At 38.2% G+C, this 25,506-nt stretch overlaps 1 protein-coding gene across 5 annotated transcripts in view; it reads left to right on the top strand.

Annotated features, from left to right (window-relative positions):
• HEXD (hexosaminidase D) overlaps positions 1 to 25,506 on the top strand; it is a 40,773-nt gene that overhangs the window by 9,029 nt on the left and 6,238 nt on the right. For 4 of the 5 annotated variants that reach the window (XM_027840464.1, XM_027840459.1, XM_027840472.1 and 1 more), the window contains exons 2-8: positions 729 to 866; positions 3,523 to 3,632; positions 6,033 to 6,120; positions 7,544 to 7,708; positions 11,297 to 11,480; positions 17,217 to 17,288; positions 17,851 to 18,046. In XM_027840464.1, coding sequence (XP_027696265.1) covers positions 783 to 866; positions 3,523 to 3,632; positions 6,033 to 6,120; positions 7,544 to 7,708; positions 11,297 to 11,480; positions 17,217 to 17,288; positions 17,851 to 18,046 — 899 coding nt within the window. In that variant the 5' untranslated portion in view covers positions 729 to 782. The remainder of the gene's footprint in view (positions 1 to 728; positions 867 to 3,522; positions 3,633 to 6,032; positions 6,121 to 7,543; positions 7,709 to 11,296; positions 11,481 to 17,216; positions 17,289 to 17,850; positions 18,047 to 25,506) is intronic. The other variant, XM_027840482.1, reaches the window with a different exon arrangement.

Here is a 25,506-nt window from a genome sequence, read left to right as displayed (position 1 = left end):
ATCCCAGCTTCATACACTTACTAGCTGTGTGACCTGGGCAAATCACTTAACACAGCCTGGCACATAATAGGCACTATAAAATGCTTATTCCCCTCCACTACCCTTCATAATTTTTCCACAAAAAAAATTAATTCAACCCCAAACCTATCTTAATGATTCTTACATTCTTTCTCCTGCTTTCAATTAACTATAATTACTATATTAAGACTTGAAAATGAGTTTGTAGTCTTTTTTTACTAGTGGTATTTTATTTCCATCCTATAAGATGATGAGTATTCTTCAGTTTTTAAGATGGGGAGCCTAAAGCCCATTATAGTTACATAATGTCTTACTAAGTCATTCTCCTAGACAAGTAATGGACTGTCACCTCTTTTGATCTTGTTATATGTGAAGGAAGAGGATTTCCCAGTGGCCTTTGCATGGCTGTTACAAGAACTACCTGAGTTGGGGTTAAAATATAATTGTTCTTCAGGGGCTTCACTCAGACGTGGTGCAACTGATAGGTTATAATGGGTAAAAGGTAGTAGATCTGGTTGTGTTAAAGATATGCCCCATGATTTGCTGTTGTGGGGAGGGTGGTATATGATCCATCTTTCCACCCCAATTCCATACAACCACAAAAACTTCAGACACCACTGTCCTAGAGAATAAAGTAAAACTATAACCAGTATAAGAACAGAGATACCAAGAAGTCTAATTATAACTCTAATTTCTTCTTTTGGTACAAGGGCCCACACTAGAGATCTTGACGACTAAAAAAAATAATAATAATAAATGCCAAAATGTCAAGCTCTTCACCATTCAGAATGCAGCTAGTACACTTGGACCTTAAAGGAGCTCCCCCCAAGGTCTTGTACCTCGCAGAGGTAAGGATTGCACTTGTCTCTAGGGCTTATTCTTTTACTTTGTGTTAACATCTTAATGTTCACTTTCTTTCTTTATTCTGCAAAAGTGTGAGTTTAGGACTACTATTGCACTTTCTTTAAATTAGTCCAGTACTCAAATGCTGTATAAGGTTGTATTTCTAATCTTTGGAGTAAAAATGGATTTATCTGTTGTTACCAATTTTATTTATTAAGGATGTTCTTTGATATATGCTACACATTGTACCTAAGGAATTCTTAGAGACCAGTTCTAAGAAAATCACTCAGGCTAAGTTGCAAGGAAGGAACTATTTAAATTAAAAAAAGAGACTACCATATTTTTTAGGATCATAAATTTAAATGTGGAAGGAAGTCTTGGAGGTCATCTAGTCCAACCCTAGCTTTTTACAGGTTTTTACAAACCTGTAGGTCCATCCAGAGGGTCTAAGGGACTGGGAGAACAGTAAAGTGGCAAAGCTGGTATTTAAAACTCTCTCCTCAGATCCACAATCCAACACTTATCCCTGTAGATTAGGCCTAATCTACATTAAATTATGTCTTATTTGTAGCAAACTGTTAATCTGAGTCTGGGTTTCCCCTGCCATTCAACATGCTTTATAGTCTTCCTGTGAATATCAGTCATCATACATGGGGAAAAATGGCTTTATTATTATTTTGAACCAAACAGTCCAACAAATCAAATGATATATGCCAATTATAAATAATTTGGGGATTATTCACTTTTAAAATATCTAATTTTATACATACAAAATATAAATATATGTATATATAAAATATTTATCATGTTTGTGATATATAAAATATATATCATGTTTGTGATTCTGATGTTAACCTTAAAGAATGTTTAATTAAATGAATGTTTATAAACCTATAAAAGAGGCATTTATGATTTAGAGAATATAATATAGTAGTGCAAAATAAAAGGAAAAGCCATGAATACAAAGTGGTAAAAAGAAGTTGGAGACAGCTAAAGAGAATCTAGATGAGTAAGCAGGTAGCTAGCACATGCTTCCTTTTCATTCAATCAGCAAGTATTTATTAAGTACCTATTATGTTCCAGGCACTGTGGTAGGTAGGCACTGAGATACAATGGCAAAACTAAAATAGCCCCTGCCCTCAAGTAATTTACATCCTATTGTAGGAAACACACGTACATATGTAAGTAAATATATTCAGTGTAAATTGCAAGGTAGAGGGGATCATAAAAGTCTTGTGTATGAAATGACATTTCAGCTAAGCAGTTAAGAAAGCTAGAAATTCTTAGAGGCAGAGATGAAAGAATGCATTCCAGGGTAGTTTGTACAAAGGCAAAGAGATGGGATGTCATGTGTGAAGGACAGCAAGTAGGCTTGTTTTTGCAAATCCTTCTATCTCTGTCTTTTTACTCTAGCTCCTCAGGTATCTGATCTCTAAAAGTCATTCTTATCCCATCATATTATCCTCCAAATGTATCTCAAATTCAAAATTTTACTGGGTTCCGCCTCTCGGTGAAGTTATATTCCTAATGCATTTTGGGCATAGGAATTATGTAATCATAGATAATAAGTATGCCTTGTTCCCCAAGGCATACATATTGTGAATCCTTTGCCACAGCCCTCTTTCCTAACACAAGTAGTTGCTCCTTCCCACATGTCATTCAATCTCACCTCAGTTGTCATTTAGTCTCAATGTACATATATATTAATATACGTCATCAAAACCTCTGCCCTCATCACTGGCCACAAATTAACTTCACATAGATGTAATAGTATAAATCTTCACTATTATTTTTTTCTTCTTCCCTTCTCCTACTTATTTCAGTTTCCCAGGTAACCAGTCATCAGTCCTTATAATATAACTATATCATCTACTAGGCAAGGGTTAGAAAGTGAGGTCAAAGAGCAGTTCAAACAGATTCCCTTAAGCTACCAAATACATTATCAGAGTTTGTGTCCATAGACCTGAGCTCCATCTTACCTGCTTGCTGGTTTAATTATTTTTTTTCCCACTTAATAGAATTTTATTTTTTCCAATTACATGTAAAGATTTTCAACATTCACTTTTATAAGATTTTGAATTCCAAATTTTTACCTCTTCCTCCCCTTCCCCCTCCCCAAGAGGGCAAGCAGTCTGATATAGGCTATACATGTATAATCATATTAAACATATTTCCACATTAGTTAGGTTGTGAGAGAAGAATCAGAACAAAAGGGAAAAACCACAAGAAAGAAAAAACAAAAAAAAAAGAGAGAGAGAGAAAATAGTATGCTTTGATCTTCATTCAGACTCCATAGTCCTTTCTCTAGATGTGAATAGCATTTTCCATCATGAGTCTTTTGGAATTGTCTTAGATTATTGTAGTGCTGAGAAGAGCTAAGTCTATCAAAGTTGGTAATGGCACAATGTTGCTGTTGCTGTGTACAATGTTCTGGTTTTGCTCATTTCACTCTTGCTGATTTAATTCTTAAGTATTATATCCATAGTCAAAATTCCTATTTACATATTGATTTCAGCTAAATATCAAATTGATTGAAAAAATTAACACTAACATGTGAATAACTTCCTACCCCCTATGTAGGTGGTAGAATACAAATTTCACTTCTAATCATTTACCTACTCCAAGCTATGCTTGGTGATTTATGTTTTTTTCTTTTTTCAGATCTTCCCTCTCTTCCATGCCCTTGGTGCAAATGGCATCCTCATTGAATATGAAGATATGTTTCCCTATGAGGGCCCTCTACATCTTCTGAAAGCCAGGCATGCCTACAGGTATCCTAAGGGCTGTGAGGTAACCAGGAGGTCCAGGGATGATTCATCTTAGACTAACAATGACTTTATAGTGGAAACCAGGGAAATCTACAGAGCAAAAAGAAACCCAAAACGGTGCTTGGAGAATTGAGAATTTAACATTTATGGTTATAGTGCATTTTTGGTGGGCCTATTTCTGATCTAATAGCAATCTGTAATAATAGTACAATGACATGTTTAATATGAGAAAGTTAGTAAAGCTTAGGTTTATATAAGGATAAGGTCTGGACCTAAGGAGACTCCCCCTACCACTATAGGTTGGCATTTTCTCTGTAATTTATAATGTTAGTGAGTAGCCTACAGCAGAGGTGTAAGACCCTTTCAGGAGGGGCAGGGAAAGGATGAACCAGATTAAAATGTAATTGGGAAGTACTTAACAAAGTAAATAAAAATACAATAGAACATACATGATATTAATATGTGGTTTTCTAAGTCAGTGGTTTTCAAGAGTCCTTATATAGGTTTAGTGGCCCTATTTCTGTTTTAATTTGACACCACTAGATTTGACACCTAGAGCACTGAGGTAGTAAGTGACTTGCCCAGGGTCATGCAGTATGTGTCTGAGGTAAGACCTAGAACCAAAGTCTTCTTTGCCATAAGGCCAGCTCTCTATGCCATTTGAACTCAGCAACATAAGTCTTCCTGACTTTAGGCCAGCAATCTATCTACTGTGCCACGTAGCTGCCCCAGGTGCTGGGCACATCAGTGTAAAAATGAAACAGTTCCTGCTCTCAGGAAGCTTACATTCTAACAGTAGATATAACATGTACATATAAATAGATATAAAATACATTCAAGATAAGTAGGAAGGCTTCGTGTAAAAGGTGCCATTGAGCAGAAAACAGATTCCAAAAGAGGCAGAGGTGAGAGGGAAATGTATTCTAGGAACAGGACATAGTCATAGCAAAGGTAGAGAGCAAGGAGACTGAATGGCATATATGAGGAAGAGCATGAAGGCCAGTCTGACTGGGCTATGCCGTTTTGTCTCTGAGGTTTGCATAGATGCCTTTTTTTTTTTTTTAAAGAACTAAAAACCCTTCCACATATAAGTATTAAGGTAATGTGAGTATGATTCTATATGGTCAGATTAAAACATTACAGGTTGAAAAGGGATAGGTTAGAAATCTATAAAATCATGAATGGCAGGACAGACTTTGATATATTAGAACTAACAGGGACTCCTTGAAGTCATAAGGAGGTACATTTAAGATAAATGAAAGGAAGGCATGCTCTATTTAAAAGATAATATTAGGTAATACTAGTAACTAGATATACTATTAATTAACCCAAGAGGTGGTATAGACACATAAAAGAAGTATAAATACCTTCAAAAAGGGATAGATAAATTCATTCATGATAATCCTAAATGGAATAAAGAAACTTAGTAAAAGTTTTTCTTAATAACCGCTAAGAAGTTGTTAGTTTTTAAACCTAATAGTTTTTCAGTTGCTTCGGTCAAAGAGGACAAATGTACCTTCACAGAATCTAGTGGTACCACTATCAGAAACCAAATGCTGGGTCCACTGTACCACAAATCTGATCAAATAAGACATTTCTTTTGTTCTTATTCTTATGATCTTCATAGCATACCTGTGAAGTAAAGAGGGACAGTTACTTTAATCTCCATTTTACAATGAAAATGAGGTACTTAGAGGTTTAATTAGAAAGGTATCTATACTTTGCAGGGTGCTGTCTTGGTGCCAAAATAAATACAAGGATAAGTAAGAAGCAGTCCCTACTCGAAGGAGCTTTCAAATGAATATGATGCAAAATAGATTGTGAAAGCACATAAGAGAGGTACAAAGTGCTATGGAAGCTCAAAGACCAGAAGGATTCATTTTAATCTGGATGTCAGGGATGTGACCATTCAGAATGCGAGTCTTAGGGGATAGTGGAGATGCCAGGAGTGAGTGGGGAACTTGTAACAGTGATAGTGGTAAAGTGACTTGTTTGTGGTCACACAGTCAGTAATAGAGCTAAGATTATGATAGAGGTCTCTGACTTCAAGTCAGACCACATTGCCTCTTCCAGCCTCTATTTCCTTAGCTGTAAGTACATATATAATAAATCTACCCTAAACCTTTGAAAGAACAGTTTAAAATTGTTTCAAGTGCTTCAGAAATTCTGTCTTAAGTGCTTATTTGGACCATCATTTTCATCCAAATCCTGGAGGAAATGCTTTCCCCCAGCCTCCCCATAAAAGAAGGTTTTGTGATGACGATGAAAATTTGCTGACTATGATACTGTTTTCTCAAGTCATCCCTCAGGAGACTGGCATGGACTCTTGTTTCTTGGTGAGGGTATGGCAAAGATTGTATTGACACCATCTTTATTAACTTCCCTCTTAATTCATTTCTCTAGCCCCTCTGAGATCAAAGAAATTCTTCATCTGGCCAAGCTACATGATTTGGAGGTTATTCCCCTGGTGCAGACATTTGGACACATGGAAGTAAGTGGCGGAATAATCTATTTAATGTGTGTAGAAATAAGGCTTATAGAAATAAAGCCAGAAGAAGCCTTATAGATCATCAGTTCTCATCCCCTCAAATCCCCCCCCCCAAGCTTCCCTATTTTTGTTGTGTGCATCGCCATCCTTCCAGTCACCTAGGTTCATAACCTAGACATTATCCTTAATATCTCATTCTCTTCTCCCATATACACAGTCAGTTGCCAAGTCTTAATTCTACTGCTATAATCTTACATTTGTCCCCTTCTCTCTACACACATAACTACCACCTTAAGAGGTCCAGAAAGCCCTAATCACCTCTTGCTTGGACAATTAAATTTTGTACTGTTTGGTCTCCCTGCCTTGTCTCCTCTCTCTGCAATACTACATTCTCCACACAGTTGCTAAAATTATTTTTCTAAAGCTCAGGTCTGATCATTTCACTCACCAACTTAAACTCCAGTGATTCTTTTTGCTTCTAGAATTAAATATAAACTCCCCTTCACAAACTAGTCTCAGCCTACAATTCCATCTTTATTATACATTACTTCCCTTCCTGAACTCCATGGCCCAGTCAGACTGACCTTCATGCTCTTCCTCACATACGCCATTCAGTCTCCTTGCTCTCTGCCTTTGCTATGACTGTGTCATTTCCCTCTCACCTTTGCTTCTTTTGGAATCTCTTGTTTTCTGCTCAGTGGCACCTTTGAAGGCACATGAAGCCTTTCTACTTATCTTGCATGTATTTTATATCTACTTATATGGACATGTTATATCTCCTATTAGAATGTAAGCTTCCTAAGAGCAGGAACTGTTTCATTTTTACACTGATGTGCCCAGCACCTGGGGCAGCTACGTGGCACAGTAGATAGATTGCTGGCCTAAAGTCAGGAAGATTTATGTTCCTGAGTTCAAATCAAGCCTCAGACACTTACTAGCTGTGTGACCCTGGGCAAGTCACTTAAACCTGTTTGCCTCAGTTTCCTCATCTGTAAAATAAGCTGGAGAAGGAAATGGCAAACCACTCCAGTATCTTTGCCAAGAAAGCCTCAAATGGGATCACCAGAAACAACTGAAACAACTGAACAACAAAAGCTCAGCATAGTGTACAGCTCAGCCCATAATTGGCACTTAACCTTTTGTTCTTATACTACAGTCATTTCTGGAAATACTCTCTACCCTCTCCCTCCTGCCTCTTATCCCACTCTCCCCTTCCCATCCCTGTCCCCAAATTGAACCTTCCCTTATAACAAAGAAAAACAGTTTAAACAAAAATGCCCTATACTTTGTATACTACCTGGCTACTACCTAGTATATGCCATGACAATGTTTTGTCCTCCTAGTCCCCTACCCCTCTGCCAAGAGGCATCCTGTGTCCAATTTTACTTTGTCTGTGATTGAACAAATTGAGTCTCCCTTCCTACAGTTTGTTCTGAAGCATGAGCAGTTTTCTCACCTACGAGAAGTGGAGCTGTTCCCAAATGCCTTGAACCCCCATAAGGAGGAATCCCTGGCATTAGTGAGTACAATGATCAATCAAGTAATGGAGCTTCACAAAGGCATTCGATGGTTCCACATAGGATGTGATGAGGTATGACACTTCCTGAAGTACCCATTCTCACTTGTTATAGTCATGTCTAGTCTTACTAAAAAAAAAAAACCAAAAACCAAAACAAAAACAAAAAACCAGAATAGCCTTCTGCTACCTTGAATTAACTAGAGAATTTTCCCCAATGTTCTCCCAAATTCCTCCTTGCCTTACTTCACTTTCCTCTGCACCCTGGTTTCTGCTTTTCAAAAGGAAAATAGTAAAGATATTTACAAAATAGTTAATTTAGGAAATATTTCAATACCAGTAAAAGCCTCACTTCTAACTAGTGTTGTCTGAATTTTTAAAAAATTAAATCTTATTTTATTTTCAAAGACAGATCTGCCTTCTCTCCCTCCCACCTCCCATTTCCCCAATGAGAAGGCAAGAGAAACAAAACACTTTTTGGTATAGTCAAACAAAACAAACTCCCTAACTGGCCATGTTTAAACAGAATGTGTCTCAATCTGCACTGTGAATCCATCACTTTTCTATCAGAAGATAGTTAGCATATCCTTTCATGAGTCATCTATAATTATGGTTGGTCATTATGTTGGTCAGATTTCTTCCCTGAATTTGATCACAGCTATAGATTATAACTACATAACATTCATGAGCAACAAGCTATACAGAGTGAGCATATAAGTACACAGTTTTAGTTGAATGCTAAATAGGTCATAGGCCAGATCACAAGAGGCCAACATGGCCAGATGGGTGTTCCCTAGGATGGAACTGAGACCAGAGAGTTTTAGTTTTACCATTCCTTGTTATACAGAAAAAATCCTTTAGGCAAAAATTGTCTATAAAACAAGAATCCATATAATGGGGAGGGACCACAGCGCAATTCATCATAGGATATAGTTGATCATTAATACTATCACAGTTGTTAAGAGAATGGGAATGTCAAGTCCCATGAGAAAGGTACTGTGGTGATGAGATCCTGGAGTACAGAGGAGAGGGAAGGGAAAGCAGTTGTACTACTTGGCAACCTAGGGTAGAGTAAACTTAGTGCAGGTACATGATTGTAGTGGAGGGGTGCACCTCCACCCTAAGAAGTGCCTCTTAAGCTACACTACAAATAGATCTGCCATATAAAGGAATTTGTTCATAAGGATAAAAGCATTCAGTATGATAAAAATAAATTATAAATTACTATTGCCCTTAAAAACCCATTTTTAAAAATTATTGGCATTGCAGTGAATGGTATGCTGTTAAGGTTCCTTCCAACTCTGGAATTCTATGAGGAGGGTCAACACTTCACCTTTTAGAGACCTCATTCACCCTTCAGGGTCACCCAGTGAGCAGAACCTTGCCACCGTTGGGGTAAATTAGGGGAAGCACTCTGGGCCTTGAACTTTCTGCTTCAACCAGGCTGCAAAGGAAATTACTCAGAAAAGACAATCTATAGCAAAAAAAAGGAAGTAGTCCCATCAGCTAGTGCTTTTTTTAAAAAAAAATCTTTAAAAGTCAGTTCATAAATTCATAAATCACCATTTCCTAAGACAGAAAGGATGAGACAAGACCCTTCACTTTGTACTCAGATTGCATGTTGGTGGCTCCATTTAATTCTGCCCATGTTGATCACTGTAACTTAATCTCACTTAAAAAATGTGTAGGAAGAATTACACCATATGATTTGCCAGTAAGTCACAGCCCTAACCCCCAGGAGAAAAAAGAAGTGGGTGAGCTGAGGATGTGGAATAGCTTATATGAGCTACATTGGAGAGAACATTTCAAAGATCAGCTTTTCTAAGACATATGAAGATAGAACCCAGGCACCTGGGCTTTACTTCCTCATCATGCTGCTAATAAATCTGTACCTTTGCTCCAAAATAGCTGTCCCTCCCACCAGACACACATACACAAATGCTCACACTTTTGAAATTCTTCACATATTCACACTGAAATTCCTGAATTTCATCTTTGAAATTTGAACAAATAGAGGTTAATTTTGGTTGCCAGAAGTCCTTTTGTAAAAAGTGATCAGATGGGGGCAGCTAGGTGGCGCAGTGGATAGAGCACCGGCCCTGAAGTCAGGAGGACCTGAGTTCAAATCCAGCCTCAGACCAGACACTTAACACTTACTAGCTGTGTGACCCTGGGCAAGTCACTTAACCCCAATTGCCTAAAAAGACAAAATAAAAAAAATTAATAAAAAATGATCAGAAGAATGGGGAACAGCTGAAAGTTATATTTAACAAGTACCTAGCTGAATTCATCAGGCATTGAGGAGAACAGGAATTCAGGTGAAGAGAGGTTCCATATCATATTATGGTATGAAATGGAGAAGTTTAGGTACAGGGGTCTAGGCAGTTACAAAGTAAACTGAGGGCACTGTGAGCACAAGAGGCAAGGGTATTCCAACTACTGAAAAGCTTCTTTCCTTCTATTCCCCAGAGCTGCTTCCTGGTTCTATTTTAACAGTTTCCTCACTCTTGTATCTCCCTCCTTCCTCTCAACCTCCTCCATGTAAATTGGTTCTCTGATAAAATGACACCTAGGTCAGTCACACAGAACAGTTTACATTGCTTGTGTAGTAGAGAAAAGCAAAGCCTTTTGTAGCCTGCAGAGTTATTGCAGAATCCTTGATGAAGAGGGTACCACCCGATCTGGAACTAGCTGTTGTCTTTCTGTTCTCAATCATGTTTGCCACATTCAGGGGCTCTGGAGTTGCACTTCCACCTGCTTTCTTTTGAGACTTTCTCAGTCACACATCTCAATGTATCTCCAGAGGATGCATTAGGATGAACAAGGATTAAAGTGCTTCACGTAGGGCTCAGAATCCGACATATATCCCTTCAGACCCTGAGATTCAGCCTGTATAAAAATGTATAGCAAAAATATTTTTAATATGATTTCCTTGCATATATAATCATTATGTAATATATTGCTATCAAGCTTGGATCAATTTAGGAGAGGCATCATGATATAGGTAGGGTGCTAGACTTTGAGGAAGACTAGTGTTTGAATCCTACCTAAAACACATTAGCTGTGTGACCCTAGGCAAGTCACTTTATCCCTTTGACCTTTAGTTTCTTCGTCTGTAAAAGGGGGATAATAATAACAACTTCTAACTCACAGGGTTGTTGAAAGAATCAAATGAGATAATCTATGCCAGGGGTGGGGAACCTGTGGCTTTGAGGCCAGATGTGGCCTTCTAGGCCTTTGGGGTACAGTCTTTTGACTGAGTCCAAGTTTTACAGAGCAAATCCTTTTATTGAGAGGATTTGTTCTGTAAAGTTTGGATTCAGTCAAAGGGCTGAACTTGAGGACCTAGCGGGCCATATGTGGCCTTGAGGCCACAGGTTCCCCACCCCTGATCTATGCAGAGCAGTTTACAAACTTTTAAAATGCTATATAAATATGAGTTTATTAGACACTATAAAAAAAATTAATGTAGCCCACTCTCACAGATGGCCCACTACTAAAATTTAGGTACTTCTAGAATAGGGTTTGGAGTGCATGACCTCAAAAGTCCTGGGTAAATCTGAGATTTTATGATTGTTCTGACTTATTTGACCTGCCTTCCCTTCTGTATGGGAGTGAAACCACAAACTAGAGTTTACCTCTGTCTTCTTCCTTCCTATCCAGGTATATTACCTTGGTGAAGGGGAGATGTCTAAACAATGGCTGCAGCAAGAACAGAACAATATGGTAAAACTGTGTCTGAGCCAAATGAAAGCAGTTGCCAGCCATGTGCTCATTCACCACCCCAATGTGAAGCCCATTGTATGGGATGACATGCTTAGGGGCATTAGTGAAGAATGTCTCACAGGTATTGCACAACTTCAGAGCACTGATATTAATTTTCACTTTTATTGGCACAATATTTTATTAATTTTTTGGATAATCAACACTGAGTTAGTTTCTTTTTAAAGATTTTCAAAGTGTACAAAGTAGCATAGTAGATTAAGGTCTGACCTTGGAGCTAGGAAGACCTGGGTTCAAGTCCTGCCTTTGGCACATACTAGTACCTGTGTGATTATGGAAAAATATTAACTTCTTCATGTGCACAGGCAACTAGCTAAGACTGTAAGCTACAATCCACATCATGGAGGGTATTTTCCACATTAGGAGTTCACCACATAACAATATTAGAACTGGACAACAAAACCAATAAGAAGTTAAGGCAGGTTTTATCTTTTTTTTTTTTAAGTTGGGCAGTGGGGGTTAAGTGACTAGCCCAGGGTCACACAGCTAGTAAGTGTTATGTGTCTGAGACCGAATTTGAACTCAGGTCCTCCTGAATCCAGGGCCGGTGCTGTATCCACTGCGCCACGTCGCTGCCCCCCGGTTTTATTTATTCTTAGATCACAAATGTAATTGATGAATAATAAAGTATCTTGGTTATTTATTTGTACCAAAGTAGCTTATCTAGGGCAATATTTTCTTGTACATAAAAAACAAAATTTGAAACTATTCACCAAAAGAGACTATTGTGGTGGTTTTTTTTTTTAATGCTTTTGCAGTATTATAGAAGTGATAAATATTAACCTAGGAACCACTGGAGAGATTACTGCCCGTGGTAGCACTAGGAATTGGAGAAGTAGAGTTTCCAGTTCTAGAGGAAACCCATCTGAAAAAGGACTGTTAACTGCCTCAGAACACCTCAGCACCACAAAATACTCAGTAAGAACCAGTATTGTAGGGCAAAAGTTGCCAAACTTTCTCCATTTGCACTAAGTTTTTATGGTACCTGTAGGCAAAAAATAATAATAACTAACAATTCCATTTATATATTAAATAGTTAAGTTCAAACAGCTTAATAAGTGTTTATGTCCTAATAACTTTGTAGCTATTTGGAAAAAGAATACTATCAATTGAAAGGAAAAAATAATATTTTTTTAATTCCATGCTTAAACAGGCATTTTACTGACTAATGGGATGTGTGCATCGGTCAGCACTATACAACTTCCCAAACTTTGAAGTCAGATTGGACACTGCAACCTCATTTCTTATTTTACATTGATTTTCCTACAATATTGCTTTTTGTCGCAACAGCTACTAAAAACTCAGCTTTGCAAAGATATAATGTTGCAAACAAGAAAGTTTGAAAAGTTACTGATGTAACTGAAAGTACAAATAAACAAAAACACATCTTGAACATTCAAGAACATTGTTGAAAAAGCCACACAATCTAATGTTGAAACTGTGAACTGCCTTGAGCTAGTAGTTCATTAAGTGTTCGAAAGATGTATCGCTGTTTCCCTCAAATTTGAAGTAGTACACAGTGCCCTCATGAATTCCCTGTGGCACCTCAGGGTGACCCAGTGCACAGTTTGGGAAATGTAGCCGTAGGGGTTAGCCATGGGAAACCCTGATGTAATTAATATAATAACTGTTAGAAGAGTCCCGTAGAAATATAAATAGTGACAGCCCCAACACCCAGTCATATTGGGGAGGAACTTCATGTATTCAGAGAAAAGATCTAGTTGATCCTATAAGCCCACCATCCTCCTTATATTTGCCAAAATAATCTGACCATGATCTTCCCTGCCTAAAAACCTTTACTAGTTGTCTGTAAAGCACTTTGCAAACCTTAAAATGTTTAGAAGTAGATTTAAACCTGGCTCAACCTATCTTTTGAGCCTTATTTCTACTACTCTTCTCCATGTTCTATATTTCATCAAAACCGGACTACTTACTTCCATTCTCAGCCTCCCCTTCCCATATCTCTGCATTCTCACAGGCCCAGAATGAACTCCTTCTACATCTCTGCCTTTTAAAATCATTACCTTCTTTCAAGGTCCATTTCAAGTATCATTTCCTCCAAGAAGCCTTTCCTGATTTCCCCACATGAAAGAACCCTCTCCCTCTGAAATTTTTCTTATAGTGCTTTGCCTTTATCATATTATTTCTTACATTATGTTTGCCTTACGTTATATACCCTCTCTCCCTCCACCATTAGATTATAAATTCCACAAGAACATATGCTGTATTTTTTTTTATTCTTCATATCCGTAACACACAGCTCAGGTTCATGTATATTCTTAATAATTCTTTCACTGAACTGATTGCTAATCCCATATAATAGATATTTTCCCATAATTTGTATATATTTCTAGCTTCTTTCTAAGGGTTGTTTCTTTTTTTTAATGGTAATTTTTATTTTTTTTTTTGTTTTCAACATTTACTTCCACAAGATTTTGAGTTCCAAATTTTCACCCCATCTCGCCCCTCCCCCACCCCAAGATGGAATGCATTCTAAATACCCCTTCCCCTAGTCTGCCTTCCCTTCTATCTCTCCCCCCTTCTCTTATCCCCTTCCTCTTCAATTTTCCTGTAGGGCAGGATGGATTTCTGTACCCCATTTCCTGTATTTCTTATTTCCCAGTTGCATGTGAAAGCATTTTTTTTAAACATGTGTTTTTAAAACTTTGGGTTCCAAATTTTCTCCCTTCCTCCCTCCCCACCCACCCTCATTGATAAGGCAAGCAACTAAATATAGGTTATATATGTGCAGTTATGCAAAACACTTCCATAGTAGACATGGATGTGAAAAACTAACTCTATTTCCCTTAATCCTATCCCACCCACCCATTTATTCTATTCTTTCTTTTGACCCTGTCCCTCCTCAGAAGTATTTGCTTCTGATTACTCCCTTTCCTAATCTGCCCTCCCTCTCTATCATTCCCCTACTCTCTTGTCCCCTTCCCCCCCTATTTTCCTGTAGGGTAAGACAGATTTCCACACCCAATTGAGTGTGTATGTTATTCCCTCCTTAAGTCAAATCCTATGAGAATAAGATTCACTCATTCCCTCTCACCTTACCCCGTTTCCCCTCCACTGTAAGAGCCTTTTCTGTTGGTTTTTTTTTTTTTGTGGTATAATTTACCCCGTTCTACCTCTCCCTTTCTCCTTCTCCTAGTATATTCCTCTCTCACCCCTTAATTTTATTCTCCAGATATGACCCCTTCATTTTCAACTCACCCTGTGCCCTCTATTTATCTGTCTATATCTATATATACATACATATAATTTTTTCCCCTCCAACTACCCTAATACTGACAAAGGTCTCATGAGTTACAAATATCATCTTTCCATGCAGGAATGTAAAGAGTTCAGTCTTAATAAGTCTCTTATGATTTCTCTTTCCTGTTTACCTCTTCATGTTCCACTTGAGTCTTGTATTTGAAAATCAAATTTTCTATTCAACTCTCGTCTTTTTATCAGGAATCCTTGAAAGTCCTCTATTTCACTGAATGACCATTTTTTTCCCTGCAGGATTATACTCAGTTTTGCTGGGTTAAGGGTTGTTTTAAAAGTTGAGTATATCACCCAGAGTCCCTGGCATTTTGTTAGAAGGGTATCCTCCAAATTAATTCTGACTAGCATCAATGACATTTAATAAGTAAATATTAAGCAGAGAGCTTCAAGGAATTTCTAACCCCAAGTCAGATTGAGGCTTCTGATAGAGATACTGCCTATAGCAGCATGTGAAGGTTAAAAAAAGAGAGAGAGAGAGAGAGAGAGAGAGAGATTTAAGCCTTCGGCAAACAGGTAAATGAGACTGTTTGTGGTACAAAAAGTTTGGCTTCTGATGTGAGAAGTCTTAAGAGAAGAAAAGTCATTTAATGCTAAGGCTCTGAGAACAGACAGACCCTATTTTTTAAAAAAATTAATTTATTTTAAGTTTTCAACAATCACTTCCATTAACTTTTGAGTTTTAAATTTTTCCCCCTTCTTCCCCACCTCCCTCCCCAAGATGGTGTGCATTCTGATATAGACTCTACATTCCTATTAAACATATTTTCATATTAGTCATATTGTAAATTAGATTTAGAACCAATAGGAGGAACCACAAGAAAGAAGAAACAAAACAAAACAGGAATTAAAAAAAGGACATATAGTATGTTTCAATCTGCATTCAACTCCATAGTTCTTTCTCTGGATGTGGATAGCATTTTCCATCATGAGGCTTTTGGAATTGTCTTAGACCCAATGTGGCTATTACTGTGTACAAAGTTCTCCTGGTTGTGCTGACTTCACTCAGCATCCATCCATACAAGTCTTTCCAGGTTTATCTGAATTCCACTTCCTCATCATTTCTTATCATATACCACAACTTGTTCAGCCATTCCCCAATTGATGGACATCCCTTCAATTTTCAGTTTTTTGCCATCACAGAAAGAGCTGCTGTAAGTATTTTTGTACATGTGAGTCCTTTTCCCATTTTTATGATCTCTTTGGGATACAGCCCTAGAAATGCTATTGCTGGGTCAAAGGGTATGAACTATTTTATAGCCCTCTGGGCATAGTTCCAAATTGCTCTCCAGAATGGTTGGATCAGTTCACAACTCCACCAGCAATGCATCAGTGTTCGAATTTTCCCACATTTTTTCGAGCAATTATCATTTTCTTGTTTTGTCATGTTGGCCAATTAGATAGGTGTGATGTGGTACCTCAGAGTTGTTTTGATTTGCAGTTCTCTAATCAATAGTGCTTTAGAGCATTTTTTCATATGACTATAGATAGCTTTGATTTCTTCCTCTGAAAACTGCCTGTTCTTTTGACCATTTATCAATTGGGGAATGACTAGTATTCTTATAAATGTGACTCAGTTCTCTATATATTTTAGAAATAAGGCCTTTATCAGAGACACTGGCTGTAAAAATTGTTTCCCAGCTTTCTGCTTCCCTTCTAATCTTGTTTGCATTAGCTTTATTTGTGCAAAAACTTTTCAGTTTAATGTAATCAGTCATCCATTTTGCATTTCATAATATTCTCTATCTCTTGTTTGGTCATAAATTCTTCCTTTCTCCATAGATCTGATAGGTAAACTATTCTTTTTTCTCCTACTTTGCTTATCATATTAGTCTTTATATCTAAATCATGTACCTATTTTGACTTTATGTTGGTATAGGGTGTAAGATTTTGGTCTATGCCTAGTTTCTACCATACCCTTTTCCAGTTTTCCTAGCAGTTTTTGTTAAATAGTGAGTTCTTATCCCAGAAGCTGTAGTCTTTGGATTTATCAAATAGTAGATTACTATAGTCTGACTGTTGTTTCTTGTATCCCTAACCTATTCCACTGATCAGCCACTCTTATTTCTTAATCATTACCAAGTAGTTTTGATGATTGCTGCTTTATAATACAATTTAAGATCTGGTACAGCTAGGCCACCTTTCCTTGCATTTCTTTTCATTAGTTCCCTTGATATTCTGGACCTTTTGTTCTTCCAGATGAATTTTGTTATTGTTTTTTCTAGCTCCATAAAATGATTTTCTCAGAGCCTAGCACAGTCCCTGACATATAGCAGTTTTTAAATGAGTGTTGATTTGATTAATTTAAATGGATACTTTAATTTGCTGAAGGAACCTGGTTTATGCATTAATTATAAGAAATAAAGATGAGAGAAATTGAAAATTAAGGGCTTATATTCTTTAAGCCTTCTACCATTTTAAATACTTGATCCTACCTTTCATATACTATTAAAACATCTATTATGGATATAGCTCAGATCATAAATCCTTTCTCATTTGTCCTTGTAACATTTTTGTTTTTTCCCAGAATCTGGAATAGCACAGCTGGTAGAGCCAATGATCTGGGACTACATTGAAGACATGGATGTACATGGAAAGGGTCAGTACTGTTTGGCTGAGTAACTCACATCTGAATGTTGTTTTTAATTTATTCCTTCGAAGAGCGTATTTTGTAGTGGTATAGAGCTTGTGTATAAATCACTAAAAGAATGTTAAATTATCTGTCTTGTGTATAAGCAAACCAATTTCTTCCCTCCTTGATGTTTGATCTCTTTAGTGAGGTAAAACTCTCCTTATTAATTATACAACCTCAGTTCTGTACTTTTGGGCAGAATCAACAGTGGATAGAAGTTGCAAATTTAGGTTTGATATAAGGAAAAGCTTCCTAACAATTAGTGCTATTCAGAAATGGAATAGTCTACCATGGGCAGTGAATCTCATTGGAGAATTCTGAAGCAAAGATTGGATGACCACTTGTTGGGTGTGTTGCTGTGGGGATTTTGTGAAGGCTGAGCACCACAGTACTAAAAGAGAACAGTTCTGGATATTTTATTTCTACATGTAGATCAGAAAAAGCTGGTATTCACAGGCATAGATTCCATCCACCACTAACTCTCCATGGGAGCTGGGAAATTGAATCCCTTTGTTCTTTTTGTTTCTAGTTCTCCTCATGGATAAGTACAGGAAATGTGGTTTCCCTAAACTGTGGGTAGCCAGTGCTTTTAAAGGTGCCACAGGGGTGAATCAGTCTTTGACCATTATTAGCCATCACCTCAAAAATAACATCCAGTGGTTGAAAGTGGCAGACAGTGGACCTGCTGAGATGCTGCAAGGAATCGTTCTAACTGGTTGGCAAAGGTAAAGGAACTATGAAAGTGGCTCTAGCTGAATTGCCTGATATGCAAACAACACATACCTGAAGATGCTCCATAGTTATGGAGGGAGTAAAGGTGTCTTAAGCAACTAGATCGTGATTGCCCTAGGAATAAAAACTGCCTTCTTCTTTGTCATTGGCAACTGTCCAGGTTCTATCTAACTCATCTCCCTGAGAGAAGGTGTCTTATGGATGCTGAAAGCTAAGGCCTATAAAGAATGTGGGATTTCTGGGTTCCTTTGCAACAAATGGTAAATGGACAAGGGTCTTCTCCCTTAGCTTTTATATCTTTTTTTTTTATCACAACCTTTGATTTCATAAGTACAGGCAACTCTTGGTGTGAAGCTCTCTCTTCCAATACAGACTGACAATTCATCAGTAATTTATAGTCTGAGAGATTTGCCATCACTCAGCCAGGATATGCCAGAGGTGGGATTTAAACCAAAATGTTACTCCAGAGTTATCTATCTCTGCCTTGCTTTCAAGTAATAGGACCAAGATTTGAGATGACAGATTTTTTTCAGTATATGAAAGATCTTTCTATTTATTCAAATAGATAAAATAACATTACTGCTTTTCAGTGAATTACACCCTATTATTGAACCTGAAACTTTTTACTAGCTCTTGATTCTCAGCCTTCACATCTATTACGTAGACAAATGAAAAGAATTATTCTGCCCATTCTACATTCACAAAGCTGGTTGGTGGCATATAATAAACTGGCACCTAGGTAACCTGATCTCTGTTCCAAGGTTCTTTCCACATCACACTTCCTATTACTTGTGCTTATTTATCAAGAAATAAAAATAACTTATATACAGTATCTAATTTTTAAAACAGCCATTGCTTTTGATGACATACAAATGGAATAATATTGGCCTTCTCATAAATTTAAAGCTTTTTTTTTTCTTTCCACTGGCAAACAGAAATATATAGGTTCAGTGGACAGTGGCCTCTTGCCCTACTGTACAGACCCTACTTTTTAGGGTCTGTAGCCCCTCAAAAGTTAAGAACCCTAGAGTGTGTCTTGTAGTATGCTAGAAAAAAAAAGTACAGAAAATGCACTTAAAACATATTTTCTCCATTACTTGCTTAAGTCTAGATAATCAACACAACCATAAATGAAGTCCTGACTTGTATTGTTTATCAATTTCCTAGGTTTTTTCCTGAAAATTAACAATGGACTCTTTCTAGAGCTGGCTCCAGCACACTACTGAGTGTGTCCAATACTCTCCTGGTTCCCCCCACCCCAAACCCCCGATTGAGATTTTAAGTTCCTTGAAAGTAGAAACCATGTATTCTCATATCCCTCATAGTAACATGCACAGTGCTGGGCACATAGGAGGCTCTCCATAAATATTTATTGGGTTGAATTGATTGTTCCTTTAAATAGTAGCTGTCCTTCCCATGGACACATACATACCCCTAAGTCTCTCTCCAGATGGAGTGGAGAGGTTTATATGGCCAATTATGCAATTGGCCCAAGTCTGTTGTAGATAGATGTTTTTCTTCATAGCAAGCTCAAAGCAGTAACTGAATGCTATCTTACTAGTATCCACAAACATGTTTTTGAAGGAGGAGATGGTCTGATTTCACTATATTCACAGAAATCAAGTTTCATTCCAATTCTTCTAAGAAGTTAGATAATGTTTTCATTCTTTATCCCTGGAGATCTTCATACAAAGCCAGATGACCAAGTGGTTAGATACATTGTAGAGGGAATTATTTTTCAGGTATAAGTTGGCATCAGTGACTTGTGGGCAATTTCAACTCTAATATTTTGTGTCTGGGAATTATCAACAAGGAGAAGTGAACCTGACCTTCAGCAAGTCATAAGGTGGAGCCGTGAATAAAAACCATGTACTCTAAGACTAGTCAAGGCAAGAAAATCACATCTTAAAATCCAACCACCATCGGGGGCAGCTAGGTGGCACAGCAGATACAGCACCACCCTGAAGTCAGGAAGACCTGAGTTCAAATCCAGCCTCAGACCAAACACTTGACTTGTGCTAGCTGTGTGACCTTGGACAAGTCACTTAACCCCGATTGCCTCACCAAAAAAAAAAAAAAAAAAAAAAAACACACAAAAAAAATCTAACCACCATCCTACTTGGTCACTTTTGTGACTTTCCTATCCTACCTTCCTAATTTAGAAGTGGACTGCTCCTCCATCCTTTTCCAGAGGCATATGAACTTTAAGAGACATTCAATTCAAATCAAGCTTTTTAGAAGTTTAAATGGCCACAGGCCATGCTGAAGTAGCATTCTGAAATAACAATGTTTGAAATATCTGAGGTTTCTTGAAAAACTCATATCAGCACAAAAGAAAAGCCCCATTTTCCTAGGGTTTTGTTTGTTTGTTTTGGGGTGTTTTTTTTTTATTTCATCCTTTCAAACTCTACATCATCCAGCTGCCCCCATGTGGGGTTTTGCTTTGTTTTCTTTTGGTGAGGCAATTCGGGGTAAGTGACTTGCCCAGGGTCACATAGCTAGTGAGTGTTATGAATCTGAGGTCGGATTTGAACTTGGGTCCTCCTGACTCCAGGGACCAAGCTCTATCCACTGCACCACCTAGCTGCCCCAAAATAAATCAATCTTAAGAATATATAAGAGTAGGGGCAGCTAGGTGACTAGTTCAAATCTGGCCTCAGACACTTGACAGTTAATAGCTGTGTGACCCTGGGCAAGTCACTTAACCCTGATTGCCTCACCAAAAAGTTAAAATATATATATATAAGAGTAATGATCTATGCAAAACAGGGTTTGAAGAGGGATGGGACAACATGCAGACCACACTTATTTGCAGGAGAGCCTAAAACTGTCTTTTTATACCTGCCATTTCAAATGCCAGAGTTGCAGAGTAGTATATTTGGGAAAAGGAAGTGCAAGCTCTGCCTCAGGCACAAATTGTCCTTGTGATCCTGGGCAAGATGAATAACCTTTCAGTGCTCTAGGCATCTCTAAATTTCAGAAAAAGTGCAACTTGCACTAGTGGAAGGAGCTTCTTATCTAGGAGTTATCTTTTTAATCTAAGAAATCACAGGTCCAGTCTCTGTCCCTGTCTCTTCGAATGCTAATGAAAGATAACTTTAACCATTCCCAAATAAAGTAGCCAAATTGATGCAGGTGGGAAATGTATTAATTACTATAAATCTTTAACCCCATCAATCCATTACCAATTCCTTAATAGTAATATGGATCTGTATGAAACTGAAAAGTGGTTTGGGTCACAAGTTCAATTCTAAATAAAAGCTTTAGGTGGCAGATTTCTTTAAAGCCTGAAGTCATATGCTAATTTAATTTACATAGCTTTGTTAAAAGATTAACATCTTCTGTATGTCATCTACATCCTGGGGAAAAATCCAAGAGGCAATAGTAAACTGTTACTGTAGGCTCAGGACAAGTGAGGTTCCAGATTAATCATGTGGAACAATTTTCCTTTTAATCTTATGAGAACAACAGAATGACCTATAGTTCAGTAAAGAGCACTATTTGGGAAGACAAAGACCTGGATTCTAGTCAAGGCACATGATTTCTGTGGACCTCAGTTTCTTTATCTCTAAGATAATAGGGTTGAACTAGATAATCTATAAAATCCCTTCCATTTAGAGCTGTAACTAGCAATTTTTTTTTTGTGTGAGGCAATTGAGGTTACGTGACTTGCCCAGGGTCATACAACTAGTAAGTGTTATGGACTGTAACTAGCAATTCTGAAATTTAGGAAAAGAATTCAAACCTTGGTACCTCAGGCTCCAAAAGACCCTAAGGTACTAGCCGCTAAGGGCAAAGATCCCAAGGCATTCTGAGGTCACTATTTGGGAGACCATAGCCAGAGAAAAAAAAGGACTGAGGCAGGGAGAAAGGCATCTGATATCCTTTAAAGTCAGGAAACAAGCTGTTATGTAACTTTGTATTTTCAGTCCTGCCAAACAGGTGCTAAGCTCAGTTATTTCTTCCTCCTGAAGTGCTATCTCCATCATCTGAATTTCCATATTCTGGAATAAAGCTCCAGTCATCCAACCCTAGTTACAGCTCTGCTTCCAACTCTATGTCCTGATGACTCTGTGAAGCATCCTTTGACTCTATACAGTCCAAAAGAAAGTAGCATCTCACAGATGAGAAAACCTGGCATCCAACTGGTTACTTAATAATCAAAAAAGATTTGCTGAGTGAAGCATATAGAACAAGACAGCTCCTTTCCCAAGATACTTTTGAGAGTAAGAAAGATCATGTGGTAGCTTATTGGAGCAGTACATAGAACCCTAGGCTTGGAGTCAGAAAACTATGAGTTCAAACTCGACTTCAGACACTTGCGAGCTTTGTGGGCCTATGCTAGCCACTTAACCTTTCTCTGCCTCAGTTTCCTCTTCTGTAAAATGAGGATAAGAATAGTACCTACATCTCTGGGTTGTTGTGAGGATTAAGTGAGATAACCTATGTAAAGCACTTTGCAGACTTTTAATGCCCTACATGAATACTGAATGTTATTATTTTACATAAAGACAATAACTCAAAGCAGTTTAACACTAAGTGGTATGTGAGTGGTGCAGACAATAGATACGATACTTCTTTCAGTAAAGGAAGAAAGAGATCATTCTTAGGAAACACTCCTTGAAAGGATAATCTTGAAGTGAAGTATAGGTTGGACAGAAGTCAGTGGAAATGATGTGAGAACGGTATGAATACAGGTGCACTCAAGGGTCAAGGTTGAGATAAGTCTGGCCAGAGTGAAAGTTTTCATGTAATGGAAATTAAGGTTGGAAAGGTAGGTTGGGATCAGATTGAATGCCAGACTGAAGAGTTTGTACCTTATTTCTGTAGGCAATGGGGAGCAATTGAAGGCTTTTAAGACATAAAATAACAAAGAGTAGCAATTTAGGAAGATTAATCTTGTAATAGTGTTCCGGATAGATAAGGGATAGAGGCAGAGAGATTGATTCAGAGACAACAGCAGTAGCCCAAGTTCCATTAAGGACCTGAACTACAGTAATTGCATATGGGAATGGAAAAAATCCCATATAAAAGATGAAGGAGTCAAAGATGATTGTGAGCATTTAAGCATGATGTCAGTAAGCATTTAAGCACCTACATGCCAGGCACTGTGCTAAACACTCAGGCTGCAAAGAAAGGCAAAATACAGCGCCTGCTCTTGACATGCTAACGATCTGATGGGGAAGACTATGCAAATAACTCTGCAAGCAATTACGTACAAAAGAAGCTATGTACAAGAAAAATGGGAAATAATCAACAGCGGAAGCACTAATATTAAGGACTGGGAAAGGCTACCTGTAGAAAGTGGGATTTTACCTGGGAATTGAAGGAAGTCGGGAGATTAGGATGAAGAGTGGAGCGAAACATCCAAAGCCAAGAGAGGAGACCAGTGTCACTGGATCTAAGAGTTTGTTGGGGGGAAGGGGGAGGGGAGAAAGGAAGGAAAGGAATAATCATTTCTCTAGTGCCTATGTGCCAGACACTGTGCTAAGCACTTTATAAATATTATCTCAGTTGATTCTCACAACAACCCTGTTAGGTATGTGCTATTATTATCATCACCATTTTATAGTTGAGGAAATTGAGGCAAACAGGTTAAATGATTTACCCAGGGTCATACAGCTAGTGTCTGAGATCAAATTTGAACTCAGGTCTGCCTGACTCCGGGTCCAGTGTTCTATCCACGTGACTTCATCTGACATGTAAGTTGTAAGAAGGGGGGAGTGGGGAGTGGGAAAGGGTTGGGTTATTAAGGACTTTGAACACCAAACAGGATTTTACATTTAATCCTGGAAGTGATAGGGAGCCACTGGAATTTATTCAGTAGGGAAGTGGCATAGTTGGACCTGCACTTGAAAAGATAAATGGAGAATAGATTGGAGTAAGGAGAGACTTGTGGCAGGCAGACCAGCCAGCACACTATTGCAGTAGTCCAGGCTTGAGAAGATGAGGGCCTGCACGAGAGTGATGGCATTATCAGAAGAAGAAGGGAAAGGGGAAGGGAATGTGGCAGGCACTGTGCTAAGCACTTTTTACAAATGTTATCTCATTTGATCATCACCTATCTCGAAGGTGCTATTATTATCCCCATTATAGTTAAGAAAACTGAGGCAGATACAGGTTAAGTTATTTGCTCAGGGTCACACAGTTAATAAATGTCTGAGGCTGGATTTGACCTTAGGTTTTTCTGACCCCTGGCCTGGCACTCTTCTGCTGTTTCAACAGTTACCCCTTAGAGAAGGGGGCATATGCAAGAAATGTTGCAAGGTGTGAAAAAGTTTTGGCAACAGATTGTATATGGTGGGTGGGAAATAGAGGAGTTGAGAGTGACACCTAGGTTGCTACCCTGAGGGATTGGGAAGATGCTGGTGGCCTCAGGAGTAATTGGGAAGATTGGAAGTAGGGAAGGTTTGGGGGGAAACAGTGTTGACATGTTGAACCTAAGATATCTCAAGATACCCAGTTTGAGATGTCTAAGAAGTAATTAACAACTCAAGACTAGAGGCCAGCAGAGGTGTTAGGGCTGGATAAATAGATATAGGAATTATCAGCATAGGGATGGTAATTAAAACCAAGGGAGCAGACAGGATCACAGAGTGATATATAGTATAGAGAAAGAAGAGGGCCCAAGATGGAGCCCTATCCAGCAAAGGAGACTGAGGAGCAGTCAGACAGATAAGAGAAAAACCAGGAAAGTAATGTTCTGAGAACTTAGAGAGAAGAGAGTATCAACGGGAAGAGAGTGATCAGCAATTAAGAGATCATTGGTAACTGTGGAAAGAGCAGTTTTGGTGCAATGATGAGGTAAGAAGCTGGATTATAAGGGGTTAAGAATTGAGTGAGAGGAAGTAGAGGCACCTATTATAGATGGCCTTTTCAAGGAGTTTAGCAGGAGAGAGGCAGAATAATAATTAGTGAGGTTGGTTAGGACTAAGTGAGGGTTTTTTGAGGAGGTAAGAGATAATGGGCATGTTTGTAGACATCAGGCAGCCAGGAGACAGGGAAAGGTTGAAAATAAGTGAGATTATGGGGCAGGTAGATGGCACAGTGGATAGAGCACCAGCCCTGAAGTCTTCAGATCTGGCCTCAGACCAAACACATGACACTTACTAGTTGTGTGACCCTGGGCAAGTCACTTAACCCCAAATGCCTAAAAAAAAAAAGAGAGAGAAGTGAGATTAGGGATGATAAAGGGGGCATTATACTAAAGGAAATGGGATAGAATGAGATCACTTGTGCAAGGAGAATGGCCACCTCTTCATATGAGATAGGAGTAAAGGAGGCAATAGTGATGGAAGGCATCAGAGTAGTATGAGATGGGGAGGGGTGGGAGCTCTCAGCTAATGGCCTAAATTTTTTCAATAAAATATGAAGCAAGTTTCACAGCTGAGGGGCAAGGGCAGAAGAGCCATGGGAGGAATTAAAAGGTTTGGAAGAGGTAATGTGGTGATGT

Source organism: Vombatus ursinus, unplaced genomic scaffold (genome assembly GCF_900497805.2).
Source record: "Vombatus ursinus unplaced genomic scaffold, bare-nosed wombat genome assembly UNPS02004704.1, whole genome shotgun sequence".
In the NCBI taxonomy this organism is placed as follows: domain Eukaryota; kingdom Metazoa; phylum Chordata; class Mammalia; order Diprotodontia; family Vombatidae; genus Vombatus; species Vombatus ursinus.
The sequence above is the reverse complement of the archived record's forward strand: the minus strand, read 5'-3'. Positions and strand labels throughout refer to the sequence as shown.